General features: G+C 47.7%; 1 protein-coding gene and 2 pseudogenes across 1 annotated transcript in view; 2 read left to right on the forward strand and 1 right to left on the reverse strand.

Moving 5' to 3' along the window:
• The window catches only part of Pop4 (POP4 homolog, ribonuclease P/MRP subunit), an 8,194-nt gene extending 2,458 nt beyond the window's left edge, over nucleotides 1–5,736 (forward strand). The window contains exons 3-7 of the mRNA XM_032893821.1: nucleotides 971–1,197; nucleotides 2,379–2,456; nucleotides 2,606–2,667; nucleotides 4,107–4,208; nucleotides 5,238–5,736. Of these exons, the coding sequence (XP_032749712.1) occupies nucleotides 971–1,197; nucleotides 2,379–2,456; nucleotides 2,606–2,667; nucleotides 4,107–4,208; nucleotides 5,238–5,374 (606 nt within the window). The 3' untranslated portion in view covers nucleotides 5,375–5,736. The remainder of the gene's footprint in view (nucleotides 1–970; nucleotides 1,198–2,378; nucleotides 2,457–2,605; nucleotides 2,668–4,106; nucleotides 4,209–5,237) is intronic.
• Nucleotides 5,737–15,344: 9,608 nt separating this feature from the next.
• LOC116894434 lies at nucleotides 15,345–16,273 on the forward strand (annotated as a pseudogene).
• Nucleotides 16,274–24,895: 8,622 nt separating this feature from the next.
• Nucleotides 24,896–25,000, reverse strand: part of LOC116893359 — a 23,263-nt pseudogene continuing 23,158 nt past the window's right edge.

Here is a 25,000-nt window from a genome sequence, read left to right on the forward strand (position 1 = left end):
GCCTTTCCCACCTGAAACCAGTATCCTGGTCAGTGCTCAACCCGTTTCATAAGCCGCTGTTAGGAGTTCTGTCTGGGTGTTTCCGGATGCTTTGTCATTCGGGCAGAAGCTTCACCTATGGCTCCTAAAGGGAACATGTCCTTGAAATCAAGACTTCAAAAGGCCCGTTGACCTTCAGTTTTTAATCCCCAATGAAAGAGAGGCCACCTAGTTACAAGATCCGGTGTCCTCATATCACTTGTTGATGAATTGTTGAGCTATCCCTGCTTCAGGCACCTCGAAGGTTATGTATTCTATATTTTCACTCCCTTGCTTTAGCATAGAGAGGGTAGAAGTCACTACTCATACATTACCCTAAAGCTGGCAGTTAACTCAGACTTCCCAGCAAATGGCCCAGGGAAGAGGTCGGTCCTTAGGTAACAGGGTTTCAGCTGATGTTGCCTGGTGAGGAATACATTGTTGCTGCTCCAACTCCAGAGGACAAGTGATTAAAGAGGACTGTGATATCCACTGTCCTCCTCAAAGGACTTGACCTTCCTGGAAACCCCAGTTTCCCCTAGTGCCGGAGTGGGCTCATTTCCCTACCAACCCCAGCTCCCTTCCCCTTTAAGCTGGTCATGACTGATTAGATAACCTGTATCATCCATGTCTCAGGCTTCCTTCCCCACAAGGATTAGAGAAGTACTGAATCACAATAGGGCTTGGATCCTCAGTAGAGGAACCTCAAAGAAGCAGGACAGGAAGTCAGTGTTTGAACTGGCTGCGGTGTGGGACACTGTCACAATTACCATATGAGTGTTTCTTCTACATCTTGGCAGCTGTGTGGAGCAAACCCTTGGCAAAAGAGATTTGTGAGCCTCAGTGGATAGACAGGCAGATCATCAAAGATAGTGGCTCATTGGAACAGGGTATGAGGGCCCTGGTGTCTGGGCAGAAGAATGGTGAACAACACCCCCATGTCTCTGAACAGGAGCTGGGAACCCAGCGGGCTGAGGCCTTTGTGCGGGCCTTCCTGAAGCAGAGCATACCTCACATGAGCCAACAAGACTGCGAGAGCCATCTGCAGCGCAAGGCTGTGATCTTGGAATATTTCACTCGCCTGAAGCCGAAGCCAAGGCCAAAGAAGAAATCCAAAGGCCTCTCTGCCAAACAGAGGAGAGAGCTGCGGCTCTTTGACATTAAACCAGAGCAACAGAGGTATGCCCACCTTCCTAAAGGTCTTGCCTTCCAACAGTGCCTAGTCTTCCTTGTCGGGGTGTAGACTGGAGAGCCTAGAGCTCACTGGGTATCTGTGCCCACGTAGGCTCAGGTACTTCTCTGCCTTCTGCCACAAGGGGGCAGTCTCCCCCTACCAATTTCTTTGTGCCTGTGCTTGGCCTCTGAAAGGCAGGCATTGGTGAGATAGAGGGTTCTCATCACGGAGCTTCTGTCCTAGCCTCCCTAATAAGTGAGTCTGTTCCCCATGGCAACAGGCTGTTTGTTTTTGAACTTTCTAGAAAAGAGGAACTGATATGCCTTAATGTGTACTTCCTGTAGCTTTGAATATAGCTGGACAGTATCACCCACTCAGTATCACTCACTTGGTTACTGCCAAGGAATGGGCCCGCCTACTCATTTCAGACCTTTCTGAAAGGAATACGTCACTGTCTTGAGGGAGGATGTCTTTCTTTCGTTTTGTTGTGAGTTTGTGTGTGTGCAGCCACTGTGTACTGGCTTTGTATAATGCTTTCTAGCCACATAGCTTCCCATGTCCCAGATGGCATGAGAGTGTCACTTTGCCAAGGATCTGCCTTGCTGCATTCCCTAAAGGAAGTGCTTGTTTCAGATTTAAGCCATTGTTCTTGACTGTCTAACCCTGGGCACCAAGACGTATGATAATCACCCCCCGAGAAAAGCTTCCAGGCTCTACCCTCGTCTCCTACAACAGTCCTGTCACCTTACAGAAGAGATTGCACCTCCCAAGGGCTGTTAAGTTTAACTTCCCGTAAGCGTGGGTTAAACAAGACTAATGATCATTTGTTCGTTTGTCTTGGGAAAAGGAATGTGGTGAACAGCACCTCGGTCATTACAGCTGATGGGTCATTGCTGCCTTCAAATGTCATTTGGGGTCTGAGCCAGGGGCTCCACCATCATACCTACATCCAGCCAGGAAGACGGGCATCTGGGCGAAGGACCACCACTTCCCATTTTGAGAACAGATATTTAGTCTTGGAAAGGTTCTACCAGGGAAGAAGTTAAGGTTCAAATAGGGTCTTGGGGAGATGCTTGGATCTTTGGGAACCTTGGCCTTGCACACAGTGTCCAGAGCTCCTCATGCTCATTCTCAGCCTGGAGCCCAGCTCTGTCTCTGACTGTACCTGTTTCTGACCTTATGACAGGTACAGTCTCTTCCTCCCTCTACATGAACTCTGGAAACAGTACATCCGTGACCTGTGCAATGGGCTCAAGCCAGACACGTGAGTTCTACTTCTGAAGCCTGCCACGGAAGTAGATGGCAAGCCTTGAGGGCGCTGGGGATGCTGTGTGAGAAGCCAGCAGGCTGTGGTGTTTGCGATTCTGTTTGTTCTGTTACCCACTCTTCTGTGTGGTTCTCTTTACCTCCTAGGCAGCCACAGATGATTCAGGCCAAGCTCCTGAAGGCAGATCTTCATGGCGCTGTTATCTCAGGTAATGTGTGGCGGCTCGTGGTCGTCTGGAGATTGTTAACTCGGTGTAAGTGAAGTGCATGTCACAGTGTTCAGTGTCATCTGTCACTCGGCATCCACCCCTGAGCTGTCTCCAAGTCACAGGCAGTGAGGATCTGAGGTGGTTGTGACCTGACAGCCTAGGCCCTTGTTACACACCCACTAAGTGGTCTCACACTGTTGGAATCAGCCTCTACTGATTCTCTCGGTGCACAGATTCCCTCTCATCATGGTTTCCAAGGGGCCACTGGCAGTGCAGACCTTGCCCATGATTGCCAGACTCCTTCATCCCATGACACCCAACAGCTACCTAGACAGACATCCAGGAACTACCTCAAACTGCCTATCCAACACAAAGCCCTTGGTCCCCCGAGGTCAGCTGTCTCTGACCAGTTTGCCTCATCTCCTGTAATAGCACAGCTTGTTCAGGCTAGAAACCTAGGAAGTACATACAAATTACCTCTTTCCTAATCCTCTACCTCAAGTTCATTAGCACGCCTATTCCTAAATCTAACCTGACTCCCACTCCTTCAAGTTACTATGAATGCTTTCCCTCGCCTCCCCAGGCCCTGCCCAGGTCACATACTGTTTTATTCCCATGTATACCACACGATTAAACACCCAGAATGAAGGCTGTTCTGACAGCTTCCCATCCAGTCAGAGTAAAATTCTTCAGTGTCCTTTGTCTGGCCACTTTGTAGACTGCACACCAGGTGTCTGCCTGGGCCCTTCATTCAGCCAAGGGGTTCTGCAGGTTCGTTCCCTTTCCTGATGTCACTTCCTGAGAGTCTGCCAGCACTAAAGTTTCCTCCTCCACCCTCATTATTCTGTTCTTATTTTCCTCGTATCCATTATCAGTATCAAGAAGTAGAATTGCCCATGTCTTTACTACGCACCATCCCCCATGACAGCTCCACGGGGCAGAATACAAGCCCTCTCATTCGGTGTCCTGCCCCAGCACCCACCTAGCTCACTGGGCACATAGTTTCTTCTGTGAATGCTGGCTGCATGGAAGCGGGGAGGGACCTGCCTATGAGGTGGCTCACCCCATTGCCGGGCAGCACTATAGGAGGACTACATTCCAGGCAAAGTTCAGGGGGCTCAAAAGTGAATGACAGATGCTCTGCCAGTGGCGTTTGCTCCAACACAGCAGCTACACTGGACTTGTTCTGTGTGTTACTTCTTGGCTCCAGAACCCTGCCCAAAACTAAAGGACACTTAAGAGTAGCCAAGAGATGGAGAAGCACAGGACAAGGGGTTAGGAAGCCCGGACTCTTGCTAGCTTGGTCACTGCCCAAGGGCCACTGTCTTCTGGGCATTTTCTTCCTTAGCTTAGAAGAGCCCGCCCTCCTGTTCCTGAGGCTTGGCAGTGACTGGCAGCACCACCCAAGCCTTATCATCAGTTGCCTTTCTCCTTTGCAGTCACGAAATCCAAGTGCCCCTCCTATGTGGGAGTTACGGGCATCCTTCTGCAGGAGACCAAGCATGTCTTCAAGATCATCACCAAAGAAGACCACCTGAAAGGTGTGTGCTTTGTCCCCGGGCGTCAGATGCCACTCTGTCTCCCTTCCTTGAGGTTCCCAGGTTCACTTGGCTGTGGAGTCAGACAGGTTGCCGGTGCTTACTATGATATGGACTACAGATGGAGAGGCCTGTCTGTGTGGCTCTCCCAAGAGACATCTGTGAACACAGACAGCAGCCTGTCCATGAACAGGACAGAAGAACTGCTTGGTTGTTTCTTGGACCGGATTTGTTTGAGATCTCCACTTGCCAAGGCCACCACCTCTCAAATGAGTAACTAAAAGAAAGGCAGGTGGGGCCAAAGCAGCCTGTACCTGGAGTTCTGAGAGCTGCACTCTCACTGGGACACTGGAGGTTTAGCATGCTCCAGCAGGAACTCTGGGTCTTCTGAGATCTCTGTACCTGACCTTACCTCTACCTGACCTAACCCACATATCCAGACGCTCAAACAACAGATGGAGGGGTTTGGACTTGTCTCCCTTCATTTGTTGATGCTGGAGATTAAAACCAAGACCTGTCTGCTGATCCTGCGCTCTGCCCCTGGGTTGCCTCAGAACCCTGCCTCATTCTTTTTCCATTCCCCTGTATGTTCTTCCGTGTGCACTGTAAGTCTCAGGAAGTGGTATAGAAATTTCCCATGAGCACAGAACCAGAGCAAACTGTGCAAAACCAGATCTGGGAGCCTTCAGTCATGGGGGTTGAGTTAATCACCTCAGAACCTGTAATTAGACATTGAGTTGTATTTAGACTGAATCAAATGGCCCATGTCTTCCTTGGTTCTTCTGGTTTGGATCGCTTCATTCATATATATATATACTTTTTTAAAGACAGTCTCACTGTGTAGCCTTGTCTAGCTTGGAACACGCTGTGTAGACCAGGCTGTCCTTGAACTCAGAGATCTGCCTGCTGCCTAGCTTTATTGAAAGCTGGTATTCAAGGTGTGTGCCACCACACTCGCTTTAATACAAGTATGTATGAATAACGTTCTACATAAAAATGAATGCCATTTTTTTTCTCTTTTTTTCCCTTCAGTTATCCCTAAGCAAAATTGTGTGTTCACCGTAGAAATTGATGATTTCATTTCCTACATTTATGGAAGCAAATTCCAGCTTCGGGCAAGTGAGCGGTCTGCCAAGAAGTTCAAATCAAAGGGAACAATTGACCTATGAACTCTTTGCCACTGGAGACAGATGTCCCTGACACCTGAGAACTGGAAACACCCTGAATGTTCACTTTTCCTTGAAGAACCTCTGGCTGTAGCCCGCCTCTAGTCCAGGGAAAACAGAGGGGCTGAAGAATATTGAACAACACAAGAGAAAGCTAGGGGTAGATATTTGTATTTTTAGCTAACAAAAGTTAGCTTTAGTTGTACAGGGAGGAAAGACTAGCAGAAATACACCAGGAGTAACCTTAGTTCATCTGAAGGAAAGGGCGTTTAGGTTTCTGTCTTTCCTACTTCTCTCTGTGTATCCTGAACATTCTAGCTAAGTCAGTTATTCAAGTAATAATAAAACCAGACCACAGGCATAAATGGCTTCAAACTCCAGTACTTATGGGTTGAAAGGGAAGGGGGTTGTGTGTGGCTCCCTCACCCCATGGCCGTCTCCCATCTCTGATTGCTTTCACAGTATGAAACCTAGATCTGACTGGAGGTCATCTCAGCTGCAAACTCTGAGCCGCCAACACTTTGCTGCTCTCACACAGGCTTGGTGAGCCTGCTAGAAGGCTCACGTTTGACTGCAGTAGTCAGAATGGGGCAGAGGGCAGATCTGTCAGTACCTGCTGACCACTGTTTGGGTACAGGTAGGCGAACCTATCAGCCAGCTTCTTGCTGTATCCCTGTGACTCTGAGGGTACTCCAACCACATCTCTGGTCTAACCTAAGAAGGCCAAATTCTCCAGCAGTGAGACCTTTGGACATCTCAGTTCCATGTTGCTGCTGAAAGTGTTACTTGTCTATGTGTGTAATGCCAGATGAGGTCTTTCTTCACAGGCCCATTGGAACTGCGGGCCAGGGCCAGCGTGAGAAATGAGTGGGGGCCAGCACTCCATGCTGGTATTGGGAAACCCTTGTAGTTGAATCCTGGTTCAGAGGGACCATTTGCCTCTTGCTTGTAAGAAGCAAGTATCTGCTTGCCAACCCAGAAATTCTCCTGGCAACATGTAACCTCTCATCAGGGAGGTGCTGGTGCTGGTGGGCTCGCTTCCTGGATGGCTCTGACTCAGACCACACGGGGTGGAAGAGAAATGAGTGAGGCTGTCATTTTTCATATGAGGGGAAAACAATGCCTACTCCCAGAAATCAGTGGTGGTTTGAGTAGGTATGGCCTCGTTAGAGACTCCTGTGTGTGAATGCTTGGCCATAGGGAGTGGCACTGTTAGGAGGCCTGGCCTTGTTGGAGGAAATGTGAGGCTGGAGAGGTGGGCTTTGAAGCCCCATGCATGTTCTCAAGCTCTGCACAGTCTGGAATAGTCTCCAGATCAAGACATACAGCTCTGAGCTCCTCCAGCACCATGGCTGCCTATACGCTGCCATGCTTCCCACCATAATGGTAACAGACTAAACCTGAAACTCTAAGCCGGCCCCAATTAAATACTCTCCTTATTAGGATGGTATATCTTCACAGCTACAGAAATCCTAACTAACACCGCACCCCAAGCACCACAGAAGCTATCCAGACCCTGGTTCTATTCCTCATGGCACTCCCCAGGCCCATCTGACACCTGTTATCAAATAGTCATTACCACCCTGGTGGAGGGCACATGTGGGCTCTCACCCTGAAAGTAAGCATTGCCCAAGGTCTTGACTGAGATCTGAAGCAGAGAGCCTGGCTCCAGGGTCATGTGCTTCCCAGCAGGACACCCACAGGAAGGTGAAAGACTACTAAATAAAGGATGTATATGTTCCTTATTCACCTGGCTGTCTACCAAGGAACGCTGTCTTCCGTGAACAGTGACTGCTGTTGTACCTGGATGAAACTGCATGCGTAATATAATTTCCGGACAGATCTGTTCATCCACACCCCTCTGGGATGTAAAAGGCACACTGTGTTGCATAAACAGTTATGTCCCAGAAAACTTGCTGGTGCCAGCCCCAACTCAAGTTTCCATTGACTAGCTAAGGATGTTCTCAGGGAAGACAATGTGCTCACCTGCCACACAGTCTCTGTACTTTGCCTGTCTAGGTTGTGCTGCTGTTGTATCACTAACCCCGCCTCCCAGGGGACCAGTGTCCACAACATCTTCCCAAGCACTATACCGATGCAGTTGCCCTTGGTACTACATGGAGCATGGCTAGCCAGATCCCTACAGCTCGGGGCTTCATGGAGGATGGTATGGTACTTGTCACTTGTGACCTGGTCTCCAAGAAGCAGGACTGTGGTAGAAATGATAACTAGCTCTGTTGAAGTAAACCATGCACTATAGAAACGTGGATGCCAGGGAGGGTGCTGACTGAAGCCAATGGGAGAGCAGGTGGTACCTCGAAAAGGGCTCACTGCTGTCAAAGTTAGTTTCTGCTAACACCTCCTGACTGGTCAGCAGCCACCTCCCACTCTTCATACGGTCTATCCTCAGGAAAGGGAAGTGCTAGTGTATCTATAATGATACTGGTCCATCCAATTAGCATCTTGCTGTTTGTCTCTCGGGAAGGTGTCAGCATCCAGCCTGGACTCCATCCTCAGACAACAGCCTGGAGTTCTCTGGGGTTCCTTTGGTATATCATATGCTTGGGTCACCAGCCAGCTCGACCTAACAGCTAACCTCCAAGCCCCCGTTTTCCTGAATTTTATGGACTTTAACTTAGGGCAGCAGCCACAGTACCCAGAGTCCTGCAGCTGTAACAGCCAAAGTTGTCCTAGTTCCACTGGCATCAGATAGTCTGGTTGGAGTTATGTAGAGTAATGGGGTGGCTAACGTCAACCTGACTGGATTGAGAAGGGCTTTTAAAAGTGTGCTTCTTGGTGTGTCTCGAGGGCTTTCCAGAGAGGGTTAAGTGAGATAGAAGATCCACCCTACACATGAGAAGTTTCATTCCCTAGGGTCAGAGACTGGACAGAATAAAAGAGAGCTTACTGTACAACACAGGCATCCTTGCTGTGTTTATGATGGTTCTAAACCTGGGTGTGGTTAGATTCATCGTATCCCATAGCTCCCCTCAGGGGCCAACTCTGCCCATCGTACATGCTAAGCTTTTGTCCTAAGATAAAATATGCAGTGTGGGGCTGGAGAGATGGCTCAGCGGTTAAGAGCACTGGCTGCTCTTCCAGAGGTCCTGAGTTCAATTCCCAGCAACCACACGGTGGCTTACAACCATCTGTAATGGGATCTGATGCCCTCTTCTGGTCTGAAGATAGCTACAGTGTACTTGTATACATAAAAAAATAAATAAATCTTTAAAAAAATATATGCAATGTGAACGATAGGAGGATGGAATGCTTTGCATCTGATTCTTGTCTCTGGTGTGTCCTGTTCCACGATGCCCTCCCTGCCATAATGGCTTAGGAGAGATATGAGCTATGATGAATCTAACCACACCCGGCTTCAGAGCCATCATGAAGAACCTGGGAAGTCAAAGCAAGACCTGAGAAGGTCTGCCTACTCTTCTCCCAGCCAATCAGGAGAAGTGGGAAGGAGACATGTGGCCACCAATCTCAAACCCATAAGAGATGCCTGAGCGAACTAGTGGTGGGGAAGAAATAGCAGGAACTTCTACACAAATTCTAAACCATGGAGCAGGATACGACATTCTGATCAGTTCATCAATTCCTGATATCTTTCAGGGTCTCCAAGTTACTATCTGTCAAATGGGACCACTTGACTACATGAAGGCCTCAAAGACTAGACTTCTAGGATTCCCACACCAGGGTAAGAAGGTAGCATGATCTCAGGCTGCACCTCAGCCCTCCTCAGTCAGGCTCTTGGAGTGGGACCCAGATATCCGTGTGTTAATGCAACACCCCACCTGCTTCCTCCGCTCACCAATTTTTAAGGATGGTACATTCCAGATAGCACTAAGTCTCTTCCAACCCTGAAGGCTGATTTGACCATAAATTCTTGGGCTAGGATTTTTCTGGAGGCTGAAAAGGATCATCAGATGACCAGTCTCATAGGTTTGAAGAATAAACATGAAAATTCTTCCCAAACTTTATCAATTATGATAAAAGGCTTGCATTCTGGACAATGGCTTTAATTTAGTTTTCATTTCTTAGGTATAATGCCTCATTAAGGCATCTGTTAAATAGCTGTAATATTAATTTAATAGAAGGGGGTTCTAGCAGAACCATATTGGAATTGTCCATTTAATTAACCTTATAGGTCTTTAATGGATGACTTGAGTAGACCTCATTCACAACAGTGCTAGACAAATTAAAATTAGAGTCAATAACATTCATAGTAATTTCTCAGAAGCTGTGAAGGATACCCATTGCTGAGTAGACAAGCACAGAGATGGACTACAGAAGAGAAAGTGTTGGAGCAGCGGGAAATCCTGAATGGGTCCTGAGGGTTCACTGTTCTGGGTCTCAGGAGATTTTAACAAAGAAAGACAGGTTCTAGTCACCAAGGTGGAACACAGAAGGCTTCAGCCTTCGTGTGCATTTACAGAAAACATGCTTCCTCTTTTTGCTCCATCAGGCTGAGCTTCAGGTGGGGAAGAGTGGAAGAGATGAAATTGGGAAGAAGAAAAGGATGGAAAAACAGAAGTTTAAAGAGGGCCACGACTTTCGACTGTGGACCAGGCACAGGTGGATGGACTAGGATAGTGCAGGTTGGTTGGGATGTTGAGTGGGATGGGATGAGATGTAGAACACTACATTGTTTCTGCCTCCAGGACACCACTCAGAAGCCCAGTCAAGTGATGTGTCCTCTCAAAGCCTAAGGCTATCTCCATATTTATCTCATTCATCTCCCTTGAGATGAATATGAGTAACCATGGATAACCATTCCCCACCCAGGAACTCCTCTTTATCCCCACTCTCCTAACCTTCACCATCTTCCTGGCCACTCCCTAAATCCCTTCAACGGATCTTTATAGCCCAGACACACACACACACACACACACACACACACACACACACACACACACACACACGTATTTGCATATGTAAATACATATGTGTGTATATACACATATACACATATATACATATATACATATGCATATACATATATATATATATATACACACACACATATATATGTTGGGTTGCCTTCAACCCCATCTTTGAACTTCTCTCCCAACTTTCCTCCATGTGTGGTCACAGCCAGAACTTCAGGTCACATCTAAGACTTAACAGAATCATGTATTGTCAACTAGATAGAAGGTTTAATCTCATTATCTTCCTCCTCCCAACTGGATTAAAAGCTCAGTAAGAACAAAGGCTTTGCTTTGATCCTTCTGGATCCTCGGTTATCTCCAGCAAACCTGACCATGGCAGAGGCTCACTGAATGTTGGTGTGAAAACATTGCCCTTTGACCTCACCACGTAAGTGCACCCATACCCACCTCAGGAAGTTGTCTCATTGTCTCTGTAACTCAGATACAAGGCCCAATTATACCTTACTTCCTCTCTTTTGTTCACACCCCCACCCAACCTTTCTTGAAGGCCTACCGAATGTCAACTTGCATAGGAACTCAAGTGCCCACTGCTCCCGGCTCGTATCCTCAGAGTCCCATCTCTTGCCCTCATCCTCCCACACAGCAGCTGCCCAGCCATGCCTCAGCTCTCCCATAGCTTCCTTGACTCCATACTTGGCCACATAGAGACAAGATGACCGTTGTAATGTGACTCAGACTACTGTCCTTATAACCACTTAAAACCCACAAATAACTTCCCCATAACTTGATTTTTTAAGTCATGCTTTTCAGCAGAATTCCCATGACTCTCCCTGATGGCTCCAAGCTTCCCCCTCCCAGTGCCTTTCTGTTAACTCTAGACCCCTCAAATGTGCCTCTGCTCTACTCTCAGTGTGTGCACTGAGTTATTTCTTTGTGGAACATTTTTTTTTCCATAGTCCCTCAACCCTATATCAACCTCATCTTCTGCATTTGTCTCTGTTCTACCAGAAATTTCCCTCATGGCCCATCCCCACCTTCCTAGCTCAGCAGCCCCTCCCCCACCAACCTCTGTCAGTTTTTGTGTCTTCTAAGCCAGGACTTTGCCTAGTGTATTTGCCATTAGAACCATCAAATATCTTCATATGGTATAGAAAACACCCTTTGCATAGAATATATTTAGCAGTCACACACCTGTAATCTCAGCACTCAGGGAGCCTCTGAGGCAGAAGGATCATGAGTTCCAAGCCACCCTGAGGTATACATAAAAACTTTATGTCAAAAACACAAGAAAGAGATCTCCGGGTATTGTCCCGTCATAGAGAACCTTGCATAACATGCTTAAAGCCTTAGGAGCAATTCTCAGATCAGGAAAACAATGTTCATAAGTATTTGACTTATCCAGTCAAAGGGGCTCATACCAGTAATCCAATTACTTGGGAGGCTGAGGGAGAAGGATTGCTATGAGTTCCAAGTCAACAATGAGTACCAGGCCAGCCAGGGGTACATAGTATAATACCCTATCACAAACACACACACACACACACACATACACACACACACACACACAGGGGTCGGGGGGGGGGTCAGTGTTGTTGCCTGGTTTAAAAAAAAAAGAGCCAGGTGTGCCTATAATGATGGATGGGCATTGGTTCACACAGATGCCATGATGACAGCAGTGACCTTGTGATTTGTCCTTAGCTGATCTATATGCTACCTACCCTCCCATGCTAGCAGGCACTGTATCCAGAAAGAGTCCCCAAGTACCAAAACGGCCCTATGTCATTGCCTGGTCCTGACACGCATGCACAGAACCACAAGTCTACACTCCACCGACAGCTGGAACATGCAACAGTTGGAACATGTAGCCAGTGTAACCATGTAATAGCTGGAACGTGTAGCCAGTGTAACCATGCAGCAGCTGGAACATGTAGCCAGTGTGACCATGCAGCAGCTGGAACGTGTAGCCAGTATGACCATGCAACAGCTGGAACGTGTAGCCAGTGTGACCATGCAGCAGCTGGAACGTGTAGCTGGTGTGACCATGCAACAGCTGGAAAGTCTAGCCACTGTGACCCTGCCCCTTTAGTTCCACCATTAAAGCACAGAGTGTGAGCCTCTGTGCTGTGATCTTTGAGAGTCTGCAAATCAGAAGTCAAGCCCCAGTTCAACAACAGAAGCTGAGTAGTAGGGAGTGGTGTCTACTTTGGAAGCATTTACTCCACACACATTGAACTGTACCTTCAACCAAAAGTGAGGGAGAGAGAAATGATGTCACATATTATGCTTCCAGCAGCCCTCTGTCCACAGAGAGCTTGCCTTGCAGGGATCATGAGGTGGAGAGCCTTGGCTGCCGCACGTCTCCTCCACCAGTATGTGATTATACTGTTCCATGATGACGCAGGCCACACGTACAACACTGAAATTCACACGGAACAAGTGGGGCTTATTCAGGATGCCACTGCCTGCCTCAGCAGAGGTGATAACAAGGGCGAGCAAAAAGTAGGAGACACTGAGGATCCAGGGTCAGCCTCTGCCATGCCCTTCCTGCTTGGCCCCGAGAGCCTGCCTAGAAGACACAAGGCAGCCTCACAGTCCCACAGTCCAGAGCTCTGCAAACACAGGCACATGAGCTGACTGGAAATGGAGAGACTTATAACCTTAATGTCTATCGTCCGTTGTGGGGTGTGTGTGTGTGTGTGTGTGTGTGTGTGTGTGTGTGTGTGTGTGTGTGTGTGTGTGTGATACTTTCTTACAGTTTTAATCTGAATTATTCTCCACAAGCTTATGTTTCCCATTGTTTTGAAGGCTGTGGAGTCATTAGGATGCTGGGGCCTGTCTGGTGGAAGTGGGTCACAAAGGACCGTCTTTGGAGGTTATAACTGGTTCTAACCTGCTTCCAATGCCTGCTGTCTGTCTCCATCTGAACAAAGAACAAGCTATCCATGCTGTAAGAGACAGAGCCCTCTGTATGACTGAGACAAACAAATTCTTCCCTGCTCAAGTTGTTTCTGTCAAGTATTTTGTAACTACAAGGAAAAATGTATGCATACTTGAATCAAAAATGTTAACCGGGCCAGGGAGTTCAGGCTTGGAGGAAGCTTAGGCAGGAGGATCACAAGAGAAAGGCCAGCCTATCATACCAAGAGAGCTCAAAGCCAGCCTGGACAACACAGATGCTGTTCTGTAGAAATAAAGGGTAAAAAGGAAGCTGGGTTTTGTTGCTACAATCCCTTCCCTTGGAAAGATGTAAATTATGTATATGCCCTCCCCTATGGAGCCAACAACAGACCAACTTGTGAGTCCACACTTCACTATGGGGACCAGTGAGGGCTTAGACTTGCTTACCAAGCAGGAGTGGGATTACAGGCAGGAGCATGGGTGTCTTCAAAGCAGCCACACCAGAAGATTTGCATCCAACACTCTCCATAGCTGTGTACATGGAGTCCCCTTGTCTTACTTTGGTTTCTAGCGTGTGATAGATCGTTGTGACCCTAAGCAACCTGGGAAGGAAAAGGTTTAATTTCCCCTTTGTGATGGATAGCCTTATGTCAACTTGACATGAGATAGAGTTATGGTAAAGGAGAAAACCTAAACTGACAAAAAAAAAAAAACTCCATAAAATCCAGTTATAAGCCATTTTTAATTATGTTATTAAAACATAACAAATTATGGAAAAATTATGTTAATTAGTTGTTGCTCAGAGAGGACCCAGCCCCTTATGGGTGGTGCTATCCCTGGGCTGTCAGTCAGGGGTTTTCTTTTTTTTTTTTTTTTTCCCCGGAGCTGGGGCCCGAACCCAGGGCCTCACACTTGCTAGGCAAGTGCTCTACCACTGAGCTAAATCCCCAACTCCTGTCAGGGGTTTTCTAAGAAGGAAGACGGAGCGGGCAGTAAGCAGCACCCTTCCCCAATCTCTGTCTGCACCAGCTCCTGCCTCAGGATTCCTCATGGTTCAGTTCCTTTCCTGACGTCCTTCCGTGAACAGCAATGCGGAAATATAAACCAAATAAACCCTTTCTTCCCCACTTGCATTTTGGTCATGGTAGTGTTTCGTTGCAGAAATAGAGACCTTGCTAAGGTAACAGCCATTAATTAAGTTGTGGTCTTTCATCAAGGGAAGTCAGGGCAGGAATTCAAGGCAGGAACAGATACAGAGACCATGGACATGGTTTACTGGATTATTACATTTACATTACATTTACTGGATTATTCCTCTCTGGTTGCTCAGTCTGCTTGCTTTCACCATCCAGGACTACCTTCCTGGGAGCAGTACCACCCTCAGTAACCCGGGCCTTCCCATATCAATCACTAAGCAGAGAAATGCCCTCCAGTCTTGCCTAATCTGAGGGAAGCATTTTCCACCTGAGTTTCCTCTTCCCAAACAATCACACTTTATGTTGAGTTGAGTTGACAAAGCACCAACCTGGACAGCCTTTCCCCTGACTCCTCTTTCCCCCACACATGAGACACACCTTAGAGGATGTGGGTCCTCTAGTCCTATCCAGAGACCCCGTGGCCACATGACATAGGGCAGAATTGTAGACAACTCTTGAGAGGATGTGGATAGTCAGAGGAGGGTCCCATGACCCTCCTTAGGCCCTCCTTCCAAAACGGAACATCAGTCAGCAGGCCTAGCCATGAGAGTCTTTGGAGAGCAAACCCAGTGAAACTGAAGAGGGCTGCACTTTTGCTCAGAGACTAGTCCTGTACAACAGGATCATAGCTTTACAGTCTACAGATCATGTGCCTAGTATGTACAATGCCCTAGGTTCAATCCAAGATACTGAGGGGCAGGAAGAGTCATCTATAGAATAACCATGAATATTGAGCCTACCAAGTGCTGGCTTAGCTGGTATCTGAAATAATTTAAACATTTCCCTGGTGATCTTATCCCACAAGGTAGAGCTCAGGCTACTAAGGGCCTTTGCCTAGGAACTTCAAATATAAAGAAAAAGAAGAGCTGGAGAGATGGCTCAGTGGACTGACTGGGAGTGAAGCAGGCTCAGGGTCCAGTGATACCCAGGAATTAAGAAGTTTCTGGAACCTGGGAGGTCACGGACCGCTGCTCCACGGCTGTCATCATGCCACAAAATGAATATATTGAATTGCACCGCAAACGATATGGATATCATTTGGACTACCATGAGAAAAAGAGAAAGAAAGAAGGTCAGGAGGCCCATGAACGTTCAAAGAAAGCAAAAAAAAAAAATAATCGGCCTGAAGGCTAAGCTCTACCATAAAAAGCGCCATGCCAAGAAAATACAAATGATAAAGACCATTAAAATGCATGAAAAGAGAAACACCAAGCAGAAGGGTGATAAGAAGACTCTACAGGGAGCAGTCTCTGCCTACCTGCTGGACAGAGAGGGGCAGTCGAGAGCAAAAGTACTTTCCAACATGATTAAGCAGAAGCAGAAAGAAAAGGCGGGAAAATGGGAGATCCCTCTACCCAAAGTTCGTGCCCAAGGAGAAACAGAAGTGTTGAAAGTTATTCAAACAGGGGTTGGGGATTTAGCTCAGTGGTAGGGCACTTGCCTAGCATGCGCAAGGCCCTGGGTTCGGTCCCCAGCTCCAAAAAAAAGAAGAAAAGAAAAGAAAGTTATTCAAACAGGAAAAAGAGAAGGCATGGAAGAGAATGGTTACAAAAGTCTGCTTTGTTGGTGATGGTTTTACAAGAAAACCACCTAAATATGAAAGGTTCATTAGGCCAATGGGTCTACGTCTCAAAAAAGCCCATGTCACACACCCAGAGCTGAAAGCTACCTTTTGCCTGCCTATACTCGGTGTGAAAAAGAATCCCTCCTCCCCATTATGTACAACCTGGGTGTGATCACCAAAGGTACAGTCATTGAAGTGAATGTGAGCGAGCTGGGCCTTGTGACACAAGGAGGCAAGGTGATTTGGGGAAAGTGTGCTCAAGTTACCAACAACCCTGAAAACGATGGGTGCATAAATGCAGTCTTGCTGGTTTGACAGTGACGTCATACAAGTCATTCCACTCACTATGGAAGACTACAGTGTCAGGAAAACACCGTCGCTGTGATCTTTCTGAACTACCAATCAGCCTTACTCCATGTGCAGTCATCAAGAAGTATTTATTAAATTGTAAAAGAAAATAAAACACTGCCCAATTTAAAAAAAAAAAAAGAGCACTGACTGCTCTTCCAGAGGTCTTGAGTTCAAACACAGCAGCCGCATGGTGGCTCACAACCGTCTGAAGTGAGAGCTGATGCCCTCTTCTGGTGTGTCTGAAGACAGCTACAGTGTACTCATATATAATAAATAAATCTTTAAAAAGAAAAAGAAGAGCCCCACCAAGTCCTAATGAATACAGTTTGTCACCAAATATATAACTGAGGGGTTGGGGATTTAGCTCAGTGGTAGAGCGCTTGCCTAGGAAGCATAAGGCCCTGGGTTCGGTCCCCAGCTCGGAAAAAAAGAACCAAAAAAAAAAAAAAAATATATATATATATATATATATATATATAGCTGAATTATCTCTTGCCACCTCTCAAATTATTAGCTCTTTCTATGCCCCAGACCTCTGGAGACCAGAAGTTCGGCAATGTTTCAGTCTCTAGGGTGTGGTCGCCTTGAATCTGCTGGTCCTCACACCAAGGTCATCCCCAATTTAGTGGGTGAGGCAGTGAATGGTGGAAGAAGGAGGTTATGTGTCTACGGGGTGGGAAAGGGAAAATACATGCCTATGTCCTTTGGGAACTGACCTTAGGATGAGGCCAGACATCTGCACTGGAGTAATGCAAGCAGGCGGACAGGCATGGGTGGGACGGGGTGGGACGGGGTGGGACCTCGGGTGTCCCCAGATGAGGTCTAACTGGAAGCTTCAGCTGTGAGTGGGCTGAGAAGAAGCCAGGGGAAATCAGGCAAGAGTAGAGAGATGGACAGAGGGACCAGGGTGAAGAATGTATGACCAGTGAGGAGGTAGCAGTGGCCTGTGAGGAATGTCTGCAGCCTAGACCAAGGTTAGCACTGGAGATGCACAGAAATAAGGTTTTCTTTGTTGTTTGTTTGAATGCTGGGAAGGAAACACACACCACTGAGCCTGCACGGCAATTCCTGTGCCCATGACCCACACTCCCAACCTTTCTTATCTTCTGTTAGTTGATTAGTTGATTGGCTTTGATTTTTTTTTTCTTTAAATAGGATCTCTGCCTTTATAGCCCAGGCTAGCCTGAAACTTACCCTATATACCAGACTATCTGGGAACTCAGGATCTCCCTGCTTCGCCCTTCCAAATGCTAGGATTATAGGCATATTGGAAGTCTCTTCCAGCACAGCCATCTCAAATACTGTTATGAGGCAGGGGACCAGCGCCCGTGAGCAATGTTTCAGAATCACAGTCTCTGTCCCTTTGAACCTTCATACACCCACAGCCAGGGCCTAACGGAGGAAACGTGTGCTTTCTAGGAGATGCAGGGGAGAGACGTGCATCCTAGACTGGTGGATAGAGAAGCTGAGGCCTACTGGCAGCAGCCCTGAAGAGCTGGGGACAGTACAGCCACCAAGGTCTGAGATAACAGGAAGTGGAAAGACAGGGAGGCAGGAGAAGCCGGTTAAGTCCCAAAGAACGGGATCAAGGGAGGCACAGCTGAGTGGTACCACAAAAGTGTCCTTATCTCTCTTGTTTTTGTGATCTCCTAGTACCCCTGTGTCATTTAAAATGCTGAGTGACGATGTGTGACAGATAAGTTCTTTTTTTTTCTTTTCTTTTTTTCGGAGCTGGGGACCGAACACAGGGCCTTGCCAGGGCCTTGCTCTTGCTAGGCAAGTGCTCTACCACTGAGCTAAATCCCCAACCCCGGATAAGTTCTCCTGTGTGGCTTCGCCCCACAGTTATGGGTCTACAGCACTGTCCTCCAAATCAGGGCCAGGCGCTTTCCGAAGCTGCCCCTGCCTCAGCAAACTCTAGCAAGAAATACAAACCAGCCCTATGAAGTCTGCACTGGTGATCCTAGGAAGCCGAGGACGCAGACGCATCTGCTGAGAATCATGCCACAGCAGGCGGGTCACATGACTGAACCTCTCCCCCCAAATCATCTGTGTCTCCAGAACTTCAACTCACCCTGAGTAAAATCCCCATTGATGGGCTAGAACCAAGACTCTTTTCTGCAAGGTAGGAGCGCCCACCAGCTCTGCGCCTCATCCCGTGTTTACTACAGGGTTACAGACTGCAATAACCCTGGAACACCCTATTATCCCACAGCCTAATTAACATAACAGATAGTTACAGTCTGCTTGTGGAGGCTGATTTTCCTCTGGGTAGGCCCTGAGAGCCGCCTGGGCCCCATTCCAGGAGCTTTTTATGGTGGTAACCTCTTCCTCGGCTGTGTTGAGTATGAAGTAAGCATAGCCTTAAACAAGGAAGACACGGAGGGCTGGGGCTCCTGGAGTAGCGCAGCTCAAGCTGAGGCTGGAATCGCAGGCAGCTCAGCCCTGCCGGTGGCTCTTTCTCTTCTGATGCAGTCTCAGCTGCCCCTCAGAACGAATGCTTGTGGACACATTGCTAGGCTTCCCTTTAGGGCAAACAAAGAAATTGCTTATCCCCACAATCTCACTTGGTCTGCACTTCTGCCTTTGTGTATTGTCTCCCTTCCTCAAGCCAGCCTTCCCTCTGTCCTTCTGCTCAGATGAAGCCGGTGAGGTTAGCCAGAGTCCTGGAAGCCAGCCTGACTGGTCTCACTTCAGCTACAGTAGCTTCACTCCAGGCATGAGACTGGATGTCTCCTCGCCATGGGCCTAAGTCTTTACCTGGTCAGGCTGCTGTCACGAAAAGAACCGCAGACCAGGTACCTTATAAAAAAGTCTTTTGCGAGGCCCTGAATATTGGGCTCAAGGTCAAAGTGTCACACGATTTGATATTAACCAGGTCCCCAATCTATAAAATTGCTCTCTTGCTGAGACCTCACATAGCCAAGGTGCTGTGGGGTCTCTGGGAACTCTACAAAAAGGCACAGTGCTCACCAACCATGACCCAATCTCTCCTACAGATATTATGCACAACTTCATGGTTGTTTGTTTGTGAAACATGATTTTACAAGGAACTCTGACTGTACTTGTAACTTGATATACAATCCAAGATGACCCCAAACTCCCTGCCTCACATACATACATACAGACAGACAGACAGACAGACAGACATATGGACATATACACGTACATATAAACGTACACATACACACATGTATATACGAAGTCCGCCATGGGTTCGTGAGTTTGAACACACACTTCCCAGGCAGAGGGGTTATTTCGGGAGGTCTCGGCAGGATCGCCTCACATTGCTTCCGTCTTGTGCTGTCTGCCTTGTGGTCCACACCACGTGAGGTGACAGCCACAAGCTCCTACTACACAGACCAAGCAGCCCCTTCTCTCCTACTACACTGCTGCACAATAACCTCAAAGGCAACCAGGAGGCAAAACAGACTATCCCTCCCCTAAAGGGTCTCTGTCAGATATTCTTGTCACAGTCACATAAAAGTAACGAATGAATCATTACACCTGGGGATCGGCTTCCATGTGAGTTTTGAGGGAACACAAATAGTCAGTGTTCAGCAGTCTACCTGGCTTCTGTCAGGCCTCAGAGGGAGAGATGCCGGGTGTCGCCTTCCAGAGAGCCCTCCCCATCCCCTCTAACTCAGCCTGTCCCTTTTTCTTGGAAACTGGTGTTCTGTGGGCAATTTATTCTCAACTACGTGCAAAAGGTGGTGTCTTACAGTTTTATTGCTGTGAAGAGACACCATGACCCAGGCAACTCTTATAAAGTCAAACATTTAACCGGATTCAAAGGTTTAGCCCATTATCATCATGGAGGGAGCATGGCAGAGTGTGGACAAGTATGGTGCTGGAGGAGCTAAGACGTCTACATCTTGATCCAAAGGCAGCCAGGGGGAAACTATTCCATACTGGGCAAACCTCGAGCTCTAGAACTAGAAGCCTGTCCCCACAGTGGCACTTCTACTCCAACAAGGCCACTAGCAATGCCACTCCCCATGAGCCAAGCATTCCAACACAGAGTCTATGGGGGTCAAACCTATTCAAACCGTCAGAGTGAGCCTCCCAGAAACTGCCCCGTTCCACTTCCTCTGTTCTCAGACGGTGCTTCAGGAAAGTGTGAGGCTAGCATCTCTGGAAAACCCCATGTCCAGCTCACATCTCTGTGTTAGAATCACTTGAGAGTGTCTAAAATGATGCCAAATTCCAGGCATCACGCCATCTCCAAAATTAAACCACAACCCCTGGGACATGAAACCTACCTAACATCTATCTTCTTTGAATTAATACAGCCTTTATAAACCATTCGCCTCTGTGAGCCTGTGGTTTTCCTGATGCTTGTAATCCCAAAGCTTGACACACTGGGGTAGGAGGAGCATGCATTCAGGGCCAGCCTGGGTAACGCAGTGAGATGCTATCTCTGAAAACCAAGGGCTGGGAATGTGTCAAGATGCTGGGTTCCAGCCCCAGGACAGAAGAAGAAGAAGAAGAAGAAGAAGAAGAAGAAGAAGAAGAAGAAGAAGAAGAAGAAGAAGAAGAAGGAGGAGGAGGAGGAGGAAGAGGGGGGGGGGGGAGGGGAGGGGGGGGGGGGGGGGGGGGGAGGGGGGGGGGGGGGGGGGGGGGGGGGGGGGGGGGGGGGGGGGGGGGGGGGGGGGGGGAGGGGGGGGAGGGAGGGGAGAGGGGAGGGAGGGGAGGGGGGAGGGGAGAAGAAGAAGAAGAAGAAGAAGAAGAAGAAGAAGAAGAAGAAGAAGAAGAAGAAGAAGAAGAAGAAGGAAAAGAAGGAAGAAGGAGGAGGAAGAGGAAGAAGAAGGAGGAGGAGGAGGAGACGACTGAGGAAGACTGAGAGAAGAGGAAGACTGAGGAAGAGGAAGAAAACAGGGTCAAACCCAAGTAGACACTGATTAAATTATCTCTGTCTTGGTTCTTGCTGTTGAATGGATGGCTCACGACTAAGACTCGTGTTTGAAGAACAGTCACGCCTTACCATGATCACCAAGATAACCACAGCCACACCCTGGGGCATCGACAGGGTCAGAGGCCCCTCCAACTAAAGCCCAGAAGCAGGGACCTAGATGTGTCATGGCCTTTGAACTCTGAAAAGTCTAACAGAGTTTTAGGGCTCAGCACAAAGGCTAGGTCCTTGCAGGTGTTTGGTGAAAGTCCACAAAGCTGATGTGACCAGGCACTTGTAGGTCACTTCAAGGGTCCTCAGTTGGCTAAAGTGTTCAGTTTGAAACCCAGCACCAGTAGCTGAGGGTGCTATTTAACATATCAATGCAGACCTAACCTCCAGATTCTCCCAGCATTGCATATACCACCCTCAACCCACAACTCTCCAGTCCCAAGGCCTGGGCTGCCCGTCTCCCAGAGGCTCTTCTTAATAATACAGACATTTTGTTTACGGGACACTCTCTGGTAGCCTTTGCCCTCCTGGCTGCTATACTTGACTCCCATCTCTCCTTTCCCCTTCCTCATTCCCCACATGGTTCAGTGTCATGACCACTCTGCACGCTCCCAAATGTGTCTGTCTCTGGCTAGGATAGCTAGAAAGAAAAGACTTGTTTCTATCTGGTACCCCCACCCCCTGCAGTCCCAGGATTCCCTTGATCAAATTTGATCACTAGGGTCAGGTCCTATGGATACCCCTTGATTAGGATACTCTGAATGCTGATTGGCCAGAGCTGGGTCACTTATGTCTACTTTGGATTGATCATTAGGAAGTAGAATACCTTCTTTAAGGGGATATCACTGCTCTTTAAAAGAAAGTAAGAGAGGCAGAAGGATCTGAGTTCACATGGCTAGGGAAGTACTTAGTAGAGCTCAGGTCTGGGCAGATGCTCAGAACCATTTAACAGCTTAGCTCAGTAATACACATTTGTACTACACGCACTGGAAGAGGGGGCACAGGCAGGCAGATCCTCATAGCCAGCGGCTATAACCAACACATTAAAGTTCACATTCAGTGAGAGACCCTGTCTCAAAAACAATGAAGGTGGAGAGTGACCGAGAAAACACTCAATGTTGACTTCTGGTCTCTGCCTATACATTCACAGATAAGTACATACACACACACATACACACACATACACACACACACACACACACACACACACACACACACATATATACACACACATACATATACACACACACAAACACACACACACACACACACACACACATACACACACACATACACACACATACACACATACACACACACATAAATACACACACATACACACACACATAAATACACACACATACACACACATACACACACACACACACACGCATACACATACATACACATGCATACACACACACATATATACATACACACACACATACACACACACACACGTATGCACCAGTATAAATGTTAATAAAATATTTTTAAATAGGTAGCTATGGTAATTAATAATAACAACTACCCACTCCACTGATCCTTTTATGCTTATTTTAATCATATACGTATGATTATCATTATACATATATACTCATATATGTCATTTATTTGAGATAATATCTCCCTATATAGCCCAAGTTGCCCTAGAATGGGAACTGCTCCGCCCTGGTCTCACAAGTACGAGGCTTACAGGTGTGTACCACCATACCCACCTACCCTGAACTCCTGAAGGAGGAACAGGAGAGACCATAGGCCCTACAATGGATCACTCCTGAGTAATACCACCTCGCCTCAAATACTTTATCACGTTTCCCTTATCTGAGATCGCAGTTAGCACTGGTTGTCAAGAAGCAGTTTGCCTGAGGGTTGAATGAAAGGGGGCAGCAATCCTTCCCAGTGTCCAGGGGCTCGGGGCAGGAAGAGTGTGCCATGTAGCTCATGCTGTACATTGTACAGTGGCAGCAGCTGAACCACAGCATCTTCAGTCCCTGCCGAGTCTCCTGTCACACATCTGACTACTGGACCATGAAGCAGTGCTAGTCTTTCCTGCAGAACATCCTTCTGAGACAAACTAGATCCCAGGAGACAGTGCGGTGACACAGGTCAGTCTTGTGCTCCAGTCTGCCCTGCAATCATCATTTCCGTCTCTGGTTTTTGTGGCCCAGATTACACCCAACTGGAGATAACTAACAGAACAGTTCTGAACTCCCTGCTCTGATCTCATTTCACCTAGAATGGGGACAACACCTGGGGAAATGCCATCACTGCAACCAGGAGTAGCATTTCACCCTTTGCTCCCTGAGGGTTTCCTAAGTATCCCAAAGAACTCAGCGGTTTCTTTCAGCCAGGACACAGGCCAGTTTGGAAGAGTTGGGGCATCACACTTACTATAGCTGAACAAAGTACCTAACAGAAGGAACTCTAAAGGGTAGAGGACCATGTTTGCTAGGGGTTCCAAAGGGCATAATTCGTTATGGCAGGAAGGCAGGACGTTAGGGTAGGCTCAGTCCATAGCAGTGGGAGAATGTCCCAGAGCTCCTGGCCTGGAAGGTGTACCAGAGAGCAGAGATCTCAAGTCAACATAAAAGTAGATAGCCTTCAAGCCACACTCCCCATCCTGAAAGTGATCCACTTACCTGATCAGGCCACAACCTCACTGTCTTAGTTAGGATGTCATTGCTGTGAAGAGACACCATAACCATGGCAACTCTTACAGAAAGAAGACATCTAGTTGGGAGTGGCTTAGTTTCAGAGTTTTAGTCCACTATCATCGTGGTGGGAAACATGGCAGCATCCACACAGTCATGATGCTGGAGGAACCCAGATATCGATCTACTTCTTCATGCACAGGCAGCAAGGAGAGCAGATTCCACACTGGGCATAACTTGAGCTAAGGAGACCTCAAAGCCTCCCCCCACCGTGACACACTTTCTCCAGCAAGCCCACACCTCCTGATAGGCCAAGTATTTAAACACATGAGTCTATAGGGGGCCAAACCTATTCAAACCGCCACACTCCCTAAACATTGCCACCAGAAAAGATCCAACTGTTCAAACACAAGAGCCTGTAGGCAACAGTTCAGACTCAAACTCTAATAGTCCTGGGTGAAAACATGACTCAAAGTCCCCTAGAGCCATAAGATGTTGGAGAAAACTCATAGCATGTATTGCACATTCTCGACTACATTCCCAGGCTGTGGAGGTCTCTGGGCTAGCTCAGTCACTTTCCACCACAATCCAAATATCTGCTGTAAACCACTCATGTCTATCCCAGACTGCCTGCCAGGAACTGGCTTTTGGGGGGCGGGATGCAGCGAACTTTATTGATAATATTCAAGAGAGTAGGGAGGGCTCCATAGGCCCCTCCTGGTTTTTTTTTTTTTTTTAAGATTTATTTATTTATCATTATATATAAGTACACTGTAGCTGTCTTCAGACACACCAGAAGAGGGCATCAGATCCCATTACAGATGGTTGTAAGCCACCATGTGGTTGCTGGGAATTGAACTCAGGACCTCTGGAAGAGCAGTCGGGTGCTCTTAACCGCTGAGCCATCTCTCCAGCCCGGCCCCTCCTGTTATTATGGGAGTCCGAGATGGAAACTGTGAGGCAGAGGCTCAGTGTTGAGGGCTGAGTTGGGACAGAGACTCTTCAGCATTTGAGGGCCTCTCTCTTTCTCACAGTGTCCTTGCTTGGGTGGATGGTCCAGTGTTTCTTACTCCTTGGAGGCCATGGAGGCCATGAGGTCCACCACCCTGCTGCTGTAGCCATATGCATTGTCATACCAGAAAACGAGCTTTACAAAGTTGTCATTGAGAGC

Source organism: Rattus rattus, chromosome 2 (genome assembly GCF_011064425.1).
Source record: "Rattus rattus isolate New Zealand chromosome 2, Rrattus_CSIRO_v1, whole genome shotgun sequence".
NCBI classification, from domain to species: Eukaryota; Metazoa; Chordata; class Mammalia; order Rodentia; family Muridae; genus Rattus; species Rattus rattus.